Here is a 12,404-nt window from a genome sequence, read left to right on the forward strand (position 1 = left end):
GCTATATTTATTAGTTTTACTACTACTATTACTATTGCTCCAACTCCTACGTCTATTTAACTACATATAAGCCTAAGAGCATGAAGATGAAAATTTCAAGAAGTATATGAATATAGAGGTTATCAAAAGAACATATCGACAAAGTCATAGCAATAACTAATTGTATTAAGTTAAGTACTAATACTGCTGCTGTGACTACCATTATAACTTTACCTAAGGAGATGAAGGTGAAACTTTCAGACTCTTTAGGGGGAGGGGGGGGGGGTAAACTGAATCACAACACGTCATTCGTATGCAGGTTGTCGAAAGGGCATATCACCAGTATCTTAGGAAAATTTTGTGTGAGAAATTAAATCTTACAAGGCCTGTTGGGGGGGATGTTGAACTAACCAAAAGACAATATTTGCATCATAATGCTACTGCTTCTACTTCTACACCTACTGGTACTATTATTATTACTGCTACTACTACCACTGCTACAAAAGCTAAAACAACTACTATTAATTCTACTGCTACTGCTACTACTATAATTACTAGTTCTACTACTACTACTAAAGCTAAGGGTATTCAGGCGAAAATTTTAGGCCTTGCAGGGGGTAGTTAAATGTTTGATGAATGTATTGATAAAACTTTACTTATCTTTCAAAATTATAATATACTTACTACTATCATTCCTTAGGGTCTACCATTAAACTTGACCTCTTACCCCCATAATGGTTAAATATATAACCTGAAATGTATATATGCAATGAAATTTCCATATGATGAACCTTCTGTTGAATTTATATATTAACCCTGAATGCAGTAAGCTTTACAAACCTTGTTACACTAAATATTACAGCATATAAGGCAGTGATTCATGAATTCATGAACAATTCAAAATTTAGGGTACATATTTAGACAAAAAGGGGGGGGGGGGAGAGATGGGGAAGGTTTATTGGTACACCAATATTAAAAAGTATTATAGATATTCCAAAGTTTTCAAAGTTTCACATATTTGTATTGCCCAATAAATGAGGTTTGAATTGTTATAAATAAGTATTTTTGGAATATATTACTCTTGAACAACTTATATATAAAGTAGTGATATGCTTTTAACAACTTTTCAGTAACTTAACTACTGTTGATAACTTTTTTGTGTGGTTTTAAAAATGAAATACCTCTGGGGCCCCTTTAAGGGCTCAAGATGCAATTTGCAACCGAAGCGATTATTGAATTATGAGAGAGCATACAAAAAGGCATCAAATTATGTTTTCACTTTCACCCTAGCTAAATTATTGTGCCACCTGTAATTTTACCATATTGGCTAATGACTCAGATTAGGCTGGTGGCATTGTTGAATTTTTTTTTTTGTTAAAACAAAATGCATATCATAGAACAATAATTTAATTGTTTTTGTGTTTTCTTTTAGCTTTTTGATCCTTAGCTTATATTTAGGATCCTTAGCGATGGAGTGCATTTATGAGCAAATTGTTTATTTTAGGCAATTTAGAAAAAACATAAAAAACAGAATTGAGTAATGCTTTTCCCTTGTCCCTAGGTCAGTTATGGAATATTATAGGATATCTAATATATTTAGGCTATAAAAGTGTGTTTCTCAATATTTAAACTTTGACAAAAGTTATCCCTTGCCTTACAACCTGGACTGTTTAAATACAATTACTCTGCGCATTAATCTTTGTCATAGATCAAATAGTCTGCTTGTTATTTAGATGCTTTGTTCCAACTTTAAGATCCAGTGTTCCAATAGCCCTACCAATTAATTCCTTATTTTATGCTGTTTTCAAATATCTTCATCAGTTACTTACAATGCACCACACCTGCATCTTTGCTTGTATCAGGTTTAGCCCTAGTGATTTTTAAAAATGTTTTAGTACTGCATTCCTGCTCTCTTGAAAGAAACATTGTAAAACTTTGAAAACTTTGGAATATCTTTTAAATATTACTGAAAAACAAAATGTTACTTTAAAATTAAATCAAAACGCACTGTGTGTATATCCCAAGAACAATATCCCAAGAACAACCGAGGCTATTAAGTTTAAACTTTTATTCGAACTTTTATGCTTTTATTACTACTTCTGCTCTTAAAATTTAACTAAATCAAAAGTATAAGTGTATCCAAGCTGTCAAAGAGCATAGACAGAGTTTTTTGGGAATGGTATTAAATTTTATTTTTCAGGTCAACTAGAGGAGGTATAAAATTAAATTAAACACTACTGTTTGTGTCAAAATTTTTAAAAGGGTGTATGTGGTTAAAAATTGTTGAAAAACTTTCTCCAGTATACAAATAGCAGACCCAACGATACATTCTTAAAGAAAAAAACCAAGAAGATTTAAACTATTATTTTCTTTCTCCCTGAAAAAGACTATGTCAATGTAAAACGAACAAAAATTAATTTAAAAAAAAAACGTTTTCCATAAAATAAATTTTTCAAAGAAAAGTAAAGAACTCCATTAAACCGAAAATGAACAAAAATAGAATCAAATAACCTACCAAGCGCAAAACTACCACAAATCAGCTCCAATAAGTAAATGATACCCGAAATAAACAGAAATTACAATAAGTAATAGAATTAAATTCAAAATGTACAGATATTAACATGATTGCTTACAGTCCCTACACCTTTTCAAGGAAAGAACATAACTTGCACTTAACTGAATTTTTTTTTAATGTTTTCACTTTTATAAGTTTAATAAATCAAATGTTATTAAGATTTTAAGGAGAAATTATCAGCATATGTATATTAAACTGACAATGCAAATTCATTTGTATTTGTATTTTTGGTTTTATAAAGCTGGGTTCATAGAGGGTGATAGTTCACTAGCCTAGATTATACTTTTGTGCCAATTTAAGTTTGTACGAAAGTGTTTTTGTTTTTGTTACCACGGCCCTTTGGGCTTTTGTGTCAAAAAAATCTATTCTATGGAACTTACAAGGTAGCTCAAGTAAAGTTCTACACAAGGAGTCAAAATCCAACCGGGACTCAAACAACAGTCATGAGCAAAAGTACACAGTTTGACTAACAAACAAACTTTAAAAATATTTATTAGCAGTAGTAGTACAATACTTTATTATGCATTGAAATAACAAAAACTAAATACCACAACAAAAACTAAGCTTTCAAGGATACCATGCGAAAAAAACGGAAAATAATAATAAATGGAATTGTTTGAGTATATCTAGAGAATATATAAAAATTTAATAGATATGTAGTATGACTGAAACCATGTACCAAACTAAACACAACCAATCAACTGGAATAGTTCCACTGTTTAACGTTTGTTATAAAATTCAGAACACATTGTGAAGTTTAGCCTGTTTTGTATAAAAATAAGTTCCAGAATTGTTTACACAAATAAAGGCCCTCTTCCCCCGAAATCTATACGCCCCCTCCCCAAAATTTTTTGTCCGACTTGTAAAAACGTGGCAAAAATGCATATAAACAGACTTTTGATCCATTTTTTAAGTTTCTTATTGTAAATTTTGGAAAAAAAACACTGAATAGTAAACAATTTTTTAAAAGGTGTAAGCGGATAAGAGTTTTCTCGGTGTCTTAAACAGATCAGATATATAGTTTATGTGGTTTCATTGGATAGCTGAAGCATAATAATACATTTGTTTTCATGGTCCTTTCACACTATACCGTAGAACCTTTCATACTAGCATAACTTAAGACTTTACGCTGAGTTAAGTAATCTTACAGATCAAATTTTGTCTATAACGTAGGCAGTGCCAAGTAGACTTGAGCTTTACATTGAATTTTACGCTACGAAAAACTCAACATAGCAGCAACAAAATTGATTTTCTGGATGAGTAATTAATAAATTTTGAAAATGAAATAGAAAATTTCCTACAAAGTTTTTCACGCTTGACCAGAGCTTCAATCTTCATCTCCACTGCACATTTAATTGCTGACTGGTTTGCTTATGATTATTGTTATGGTTTATTGTTAAGGTTCAAATTTTAATTTTGATGTTATCTCCCTTCCAATTTGCAAAATAATACAGACTGGAAAATTTTTAGTACTACGAAATTTATTTAGACAATATCTTAAAAACGGAAGAAAGCAAATAAGAATTTTATATTATTTTCTTTTAATGAGATGAATGTGCTTGCCTATAATTAGCACAAAATTTGTCAAGTCTTGGTGTCAATGATGAGATGACTGCACGAACCTCTTTTTCTACAACCTAACGAGCCCGATATTTCGGTTTCATTTCAGCTAATGTAGAAAATCCTGTTGTAAATAAGAAGAATCTGCGGACGGCATCAATACTTATAAAGCTTTATTTGACAAAATATTATATTTACTATTAATATGTAGCCCAAATTGAATTAGAGATAAATTCTGAAAATATTGTTTTAAAGAATTATCAAAGGCTAATTTAGTCAAGTCTTCTTTCTCATTAATTATTAATCCAAATTAATCATCTTCTTCCCCTATAAATGGATTCTGTATGGACTGTAAATGGATTCTGTAAATGGACGCATATTTTGTAAAATCAAGATCATCAAAATAATTCGAGAAATGAATTAACAAAGCATCCAGGCGTTGAAAAAATGGATTTGTGTATCTGCTTCTATAGATAATATAAAATGTTGTTATATTATCTTCGCCGCATAAATTTAAAAGAGGAAACGCGTAAAAAAAATCCAAATTTGCCTCTCATAGCTCCATTTTCTTTTTAATTCTTTCACATAATCTTTTTGAGTCAATAGATGCATTTGCGGCCCTCACATCGATTGATTCAGAAAACTTAATTTTCTTGAAATATCCACCAAACAGGTCAGTTTAATAATTAAATTATCATTTTTAAACACATTTTCGTCCTCAGGTTCATTTTCTCGGATATAAATTGCAATTTTCACTTTGAGCTCATGTATCCACTGTGTAACTTTGACAGCCATAATTCTTTACAATAGAACAGAAGAGAGGTGTAAGGAGCTCCCATAGCGTCACACAACTTTGTAAATAATCTAACTTATAATGTTTTTTATGTAGATTATAGCTACCGTTACTTTTGTATAAATGTCTCTAAGCTCCTCAATCAAATTTTCTCATACTAAATCTGCTCTGTGGAGCAATCAATGTTTCTAGAGAACATCACGTGTTTTCATTTTAATTAGTGCGGGAAGGCCAGTTTTTTGTCCTGGCGTTGACTTTGCACCGTCGGTACAAAGCCAAACGCAATTTTTCCACATTACGCCTTTCTCATTAAAAATTGGCAATAATATTAAAATATCACTGGATGTGACTTTGAAAGGAATGAGTTTGCAAAAAGATATATCGTCAGTTATATTACTCTCTTTAACACATCAAAGATCCGCAATTAAATATACTGTTTATCTACATCAGTTCCATCTTTTAGTTTTAAGACGAATTCAGTAGTCCCTATCTGAGAAACTAATTGATCGAAAAGATCCTAACTAACAATTATTTAATTGATCCTCCCTGCACGGTTTTAGACATCGTCCCTGCACGGAGTATCTGGCAGAATCTATAAACTATCACTGATTTTACCTTGGGATGGCAAACCTACCTTTTGTTCAGCCTGAGCCACTAATTCCTGTCAATCGCGAAAGAGTTAAAATATTTTGAGTGACTGCGTAGTAGTTTTTTTTTCATTAAAGTTTATTTTTTCATTACAACTGAAAAGCAATGCATTACTATAGCTTAAGCATAGAAACAAAGATAATTTCTTCTTGGGCATTTCTCTATCATTCCTCCATAAATAACAGTGCCATCTAACTTTTCACTGCTTCAAACTAGTGGTTACTATGGGAATTAGCGAGGCTAATATACTTGTTACAACTGAGCCAGCATTTCACTAGCACCATCTTATTTATGTTTCTTGCTAGCTACAAAATCGATTATTATCAGTGATCAGATACTTTTATAGAGTATTTGGTTGTTGCAGATTCACGAAGAACCTCTACTTTGGAGTAGTCTCCGAATCGTCAGTGTGTAAAACTTTACAGCGGCCTAATTATCTTTTTTGAAATTTACTATATGATAAGTCAAACTATCTCAACCTAGATTCGAAACGACGTTTTTGGTGGCTGGAAACTGGTACATTACTTTAGTGCATTTGAAAACAATACCAGCAATAATTCTACCTTTGTAATTTTCTCTGTCAATTGTTTCATCAGTTTTTTTTTCTCTGCCAATTTATTTCTTACTCTGTCTTAGACACGTGTGTTCTTTTTGACAAAGAGATATTATACTGGTTGAATTAGGTTATTGGTCTTAAACGTACATTTACGTTTGTACGTACATTTACGTACATTTCGATACATGACATGCGTGAAGTTTACGTATGCCCTATGTTTTTGTACAAGGATTTTTTTTTTTAATAATCCGGGTTGCAGCGGTAGCTAGCAACCTAGTAAGAGACGATCACGTCCAATGTTAAGAAATATAAAAACCCATAGTTCCTAACAAAGTGAAAATAAAGAGCAACATTAAAACCTTAAAATGAAGAGTGACAGCAGCTGCTGTCACTTTAACATCATAACATTGTCACTACATAACATAACATTGTCACATCATGCATGTCACTTTAACATCAACTTAAAACATCAATTTGGCGTCTGAATAGTCCACATCAGCCTTGACGAGGACTTTATACCAAAAAAAAATTACAAATAAGTAGAATAAATAAACAATTTCAGGGATAATATAAATAAATATGAATAAATAAATAAATAAAATACCCATAAATATAATATAATAATATATAAATATAATTAAATAAACTTTGGCATCAAGGAAGAAACATTAGTAGACTTACCAAACCTGAAATTGGAAAGAAATGAGTATCCAATCAAGTAAGGGATGACCACAACAACTAGAATCAGCATACATATCAATACGAAATTCCATACGACGAAACGAAAACTGAAAAATATCCATTATTAGATGAATTTAATGTACAAAATTAAGAGTCCTCTAGCACAGGTCCCATTCAAAATATCTCTTCGTACTGTATTCGAGGCCTGAATTATTTACGAGCTTGTTGGGTAAGCCAGCTTACCTTTCTATTTGATTTTCAAAACTAACAAAATCTGCCAGACCGATTTTCAAGATAAGATCTGGATAGAGTTGGAGATTGAATCCAATTAGCTAGTTGAGAGTTTTGGCTAGTGGTTTTAGTGCTAAATCTATGTTATTGGGATCGTGACTTGAAAAAAAACTTGTAATTTTGTCAGTTCTCTTTAGTTTGTAATCAACAACTTCAAGAAATTCATAGTATTTTAGAAAATTGAAGCATGGTACTTGTTCAAGGAACTTGTTTTTTTTTCAGTCAGTATTCTCAATAATTTTCGCTAGTCCGGTCTTATAGGCCAGTTCCACTTTCCACTGGATAATGGCAACTGCCTCTTTTTAACACGGCTTCTCACAAATAACAATTAAGGCTAGCTCAAACAATCCTATCATTAGAATATCATTAACATTCAATATTTAAATACATCAAGTTCACACATATTGAATGATACGTGAAGCTTGAAATGACCCCCCCCTTTTCCATAAAATCAAATTGATATTGGAGCTAATATGAAATAATTAGCAACAAATTACTGGTTGCACTATTGGTGTTTGCAACTCCACAGATCTATAAATAATAAGATGACTACTATCTGGGGTAGCAACACTGCTTACTATAAAGAGTAGGGCCACCACCGTCCCCCTTTTTACGATGGAAAACTGTATTATTATGGGGAGACAGAACTCATATATACGATGTCAAAATCCTTGCCCTAAACTCTCCTATAAGTTTTGCGAAATAGCATTTCTGGGTACTTAAAACTTTAGACTACGATTAAGGATCTGCTTCTTTAAGAAAACTTGTGTAGTTTTTATCAGCAAAACTGAATAGTTATTTATTTAGCAATAAACAGGTTACTTTACTGGGTTGCAGACCAAAACTATTGCTTCCGCAGTTGTTCTTTTTTTTTCCTCGTGATAAGCAGTCTATTGCTCCGAAGCAGCAAGAGATGCAAACTCAAAATTTCCCTTCGTATAATAATCACGAAGCAGGGTGGAGAAGTTCCAGCGAAGTTTGTAAAATGTTCTACAGTTTTCCAGGAAAAAGACTTTTATTTCTTATGTTGTACTTAGTGTCAAAACAAAACTATCTTAGCTGGGAAAATAAACTTTTCAGATCAATTTTATGTCTTATTCCTCCTCCAGAACGATAAATTATCTCTCTGAAAACCAAAGAACGAAATTCCATATCTCTTCCAGAATTCTTAGAAATAATTCTGAAAATTACATCTTAAATCCCAAATTCTGATTTCTTGGGTTTTCAGAAGTTTTTGATTTGATACTTCTTGGATTTTAATCGAATAGTACTATGAAAAGTACGGAAGATCACATAGACTTTCATATATACGAACTTTCTTCTTATAACTGGGGAAAAAATAATTTCCCCAGTTATAAGACACATCAATTTTTTTCTGGCAAGGTACAATTTTTTCCCCCAATTCGGATAGACAGATATTGATCTTTTAAGAGCTGGAGCTGGGATTGGTTTTTAAAAAAATAAAAGACCTTTTGCGACTTACTATTTTGAAGTTTTGATTTTGCCAATTTCCTACATTTTGTCTAATTAAAATGTTTTTGTTCGAAGCTAAACTTTTCGGAAATCAAATAACTTTGAATAGTGATAGAAATTTATATTATCTCTTCAAAAATCTGAGCAAATATTATACTGTTTTGGAAAGTAATTCCATAAGTCATGATTTCGAAACACAGAAATTCAGGTTTATATTTTTTTTTCTAAAATTTTCTATTTTGTGATTATTATATACGCGACGTTTAGACGTATTAGACGTTTAATGTCATGAAAAGGAAGCAAGAAGACATGTACTCTTCTATATCCTAAAATAAACTGTACACTAAAGTATTATTGCTAAAGTTGCCATCGCGGGTCGATTTCTTTGACATTCTGTAAGTAAAAATTTTTCTAGACAAGGTATAGTTTTTATCTGTAACGAGAATAGACAGATATCGATCATGTTTTCCAGAAATAAATTTTCTTCTGTGACATTTTCTATTTAAAAGTTTGATACTGGTAGAACTTAATACTATCTCTCTGAAAACTTGAACAAAATTTCCGTATTTCTCATAAAATTTTGGGAACTAATACCGGAAATTCTGATTTCGAAACAGAAGTTGCGATCTTTTTATTTTTCTACCGTATTTTAGACGTTTAATGTAATGAAAATAAAGCAAGAAGACATGCGCTCTTCTATATCAGAAAGTCAACCGTACACTAAGAAACAAAAGTTTATACAATGAACCGTTCACGGATGTTCATTAATTGCGGTAAATAATGCCTAGTCTTAATACAATGTGGATACAGTGTTTGAAGATTACTTCGTATGCACAGAAATTATTTCGGAAGTTCTCTAATTACAAGTTGATCTTACAAGTAATAACTTTCAACTATTAAAATACATCTGCAAACGTAATGTGAGAGCATACACATTGATTACCCGAGAAATATGGTTGTATGTGTTCACTACTGTGACTCAAGGGTCACAGTTACCACAATACCTCACGGTGCATTGGCACTGTAAACATAGGTGCACACAGGTCTGACCATTTTGACAAGTGTAAAAAAATTAGAGTGAGTAATTTGCTCACTGGTACTTTAGGGGATCATCTTTGAGCGGAGATAATTCCTTCTGACCTTCTCCCTTAGAGGCACAGGTAAGAGTAAGTTACCTTAAGGGTACAAGCATTATTGTGCATAATTTTATCATTCGAAATTTATTTTAGCTGAAGTTGAACCTAAGATCCTAATAGAATTACACCTTAAGGGTACCAGCATGATTGTACATATTCAAAAAAATTATGGTTCATAAACAAAACTGTACAAAAAACTCTTTGTTTATTTGAACTTTATTTTAGCTCAAGTTAAACCTAAGATCCTACTGCAAAATAAGAAAAAACATCAGAAGTTGCGAAAATGATATGGGTTCAAGTCAACAGCAGTTCAAATACAAGCTTTAATAAGTCTGATTGAATAGATTAAAGTTTGACTTATGTGAATGTAACTTGAGTCTAAGAACTAAAAAATTTACAGTTTGAATCAGATTCAAGTAACATAATTCATTCAACTCCCTTACTGTGAAATAAGGCGTAAATGTATTTTACTATATATCCATTAAAATTAGTTTCAGCCAACTGTAAGAATATGGCACCATTTCTCCCTAGAGGAGTGTCCGTTCCTCCCCCTAAAAGTCCTATACCTGTGTCGAAACAATCCACTCCAGAACAGAAATCATGTAAAGCATGCAGACAAACTTACCGAACATATAAGCACTAAAACTTACTTCAGATCCAAAAATCCTACAATTTCAAAGATGATCAATTCAAACATCATACAGGACAAAGCAAATGTTGTTGTGAATACTGCCAGGACAAAATTCTCATGCACTTCATAGTCCCTGAACAACGTCTTCATGAAGAAAATCCATCCTCCACAAAAGATAAAGATCTAAAATTATAAAACATCTAAAATTAGACTAAAATTCATAAATACAGAGTTAAATTAACTTTGCCTGCAATCATAGAGATTGATACAAACGCTTGTTGTATTTTCTTATTTCTTGTAGAGACTTTGGATTTATCAACTTTTAGGCGTGAAAAAATAAATCTTTTATGAAATCTACCTTCAAAAGTGACCGCGTTTCCGTCGTTGCGCATGGATTCTTCTTCCAATAAAGAACGAGCGACGAATCTGGCAGCACAAAACAGGAGATGGGGATAGCTTAATAAATGCACTTGCTTCTCAGCGCTCAAGAGCCAAACTCCTCAAAGGCCCTGAGGAACCCGTAGAAAAGTAAGACCAGGTTATAGTAAACTCTTTGACAAGCTATATTCCATCAAATTGGATCAGGATGCCTATCAACAAAAAACCTTGATTTGACGTCCACTGACGTCCTACTGAGTCATATTCTTATTAAGCCACTCAGCGCGTCCCCAGGTGGCGGATAGGGGAACGTCCTACAGATATGTAGAATACCTTCATTGAAGGCGCAGACCTAGTTCCTGGGGTCCTTAATTGAAACTGGGACACCCTCGCCCGGGGGTCTGAAATACGGGCGGGGGAGCAGGAAGGTCTCTCTGATGTACACCATGCAGGGCCCACCAGTGGGTGGACATGTCCCGGCGGTTACACACCTTCCCCCAGCAATGGGTAAAATTGCTCGGCATCGCAGACCACCGAACGGGAGGATCCCTTCCTAGAGGGATAACTGTGAAGGGCAGACGATCCGACTGCATGGACAATGGCCTCTGCTAAGGGTAGAGAGGAGTGGCTTACTCCTACCCCGACAAATTAGCTATGAAACTCCTTCTCTTAAATATAAATGATGAAAATGGCAAATAAGAAAGTAAGAACTCGTGCTACCGCGTCCGGGGTAACCGACGGTATGAGCCCAAGAATTGCAAATTGTGAAAATGATATTGTTGATACTGATGATAATGAAAATGATTTTGTTACCGCTTCCGGGGAAGCCGACGATCATTTATCCGATTTGACAACTCTCCAGTCGGAGAAGACTTCGTTTATCCTAACCCCAAAAAATATCTCTCATTAGGAACGCTAAACGTACGCACATTAGCCAAACCAGGAAAAAGGGAACTAATCCTAAGTGAGATGAACCGTTAACAATAGTACATAGTTAAAATATCTGAGACTGACCTTACATGCACAGGAATATAAAGAACAAATAACGTCACGCTCATCACGTCTGGAAGAAGTGATGGAGTTCACCGCCAGGGTGTTGGTTTCCTACTCTCCAAGCAAGCCAAACAGTCTCTTCTTGCCGTCCATCCTGTCTCTGACCGTATTATCACCATTCGTGAGAATGGATCCATTGCCAACATGATCATAATCCAAGTTTACGCCCCAGACTCGTCCTGGAGTGACCAAGATGCCGAAGAATTATACAGCCAACTCCAACACACCATTGTCACTGCTCCCAAGAAAGATGTTCTGTTCGTGATTGGGGACTTCAACGCCATTGTCAGGTTCGGACATGGGCGGCAGAACCACAGGGGTGGAATACTCATCGACTTTTGTCGGGATAACGAACTTTTCATAACTAACACCATGTTCCATCTTAGAGAACGAAGGAAAATTACTTGAAAATTCTCTGATGGCCGCACTGCAAACATGATTCATAACATACTTGTCTGCAAGCAATGGAAATCATCAGTAATGAGCACAGTCTCCATAGCCGTTGGCGACTTCGACTCGGAACACGTTCCAGTCTTATATGAGCTCCGTTTGCGCATTCGGAAGCCCAAACCGCGCAAGAAAAGCTTACCAAGATATCGTGTCGACCTGCTGAAAATTATAGAAACAAGGAACAGGTATACAACAGCACT

The 12,404-nt window shown here is 33.8% G+C and overlaps 1 protein-coding gene across 2 annotated transcripts in view; it reads right to left on the reverse strand.

The window, feature by feature from the left end:
- The window catches only part of GPHR (Golgi pH regulator), a 65,501-nt gene that overhangs the window by 41,775 nt on the left and 11,322 nt on the right, over positions 1-12,404 (reverse strand). For both annotated transcript variants that reach the window (XM_089091710.1, XM_089091711.1), the window contains exons 2-3: positions 10,343-10,506; positions 6,793-6,899 (exon numbers count right to left, since the gene is read on the reverse strand). In XM_089091710.1, coding sequence (XP_088947836.1) covers positions 6,793-6,899; positions 10,343-10,506 — 271 coding nt within the window. The remainder of the gene's footprint in view (positions 1-6,792; positions 6,900-10,342; positions 10,507-12,404) is intronic.

This window comes from Artemia sp. Qi Xiang Cuo, chromosome 7 (genome assembly GCF_049724085.1).
Source record: "Artemia sp. Qi Xiang Cuo chromosome 7, ASM4972408v1, whole genome shotgun sequence".
Lineage (NCBI taxonomy): Eukaryota > Metazoa > Arthropoda > Branchiopoda > Anostraca > Artemiidae > Artemia > Artemia sp. Qi Xiang Cuo.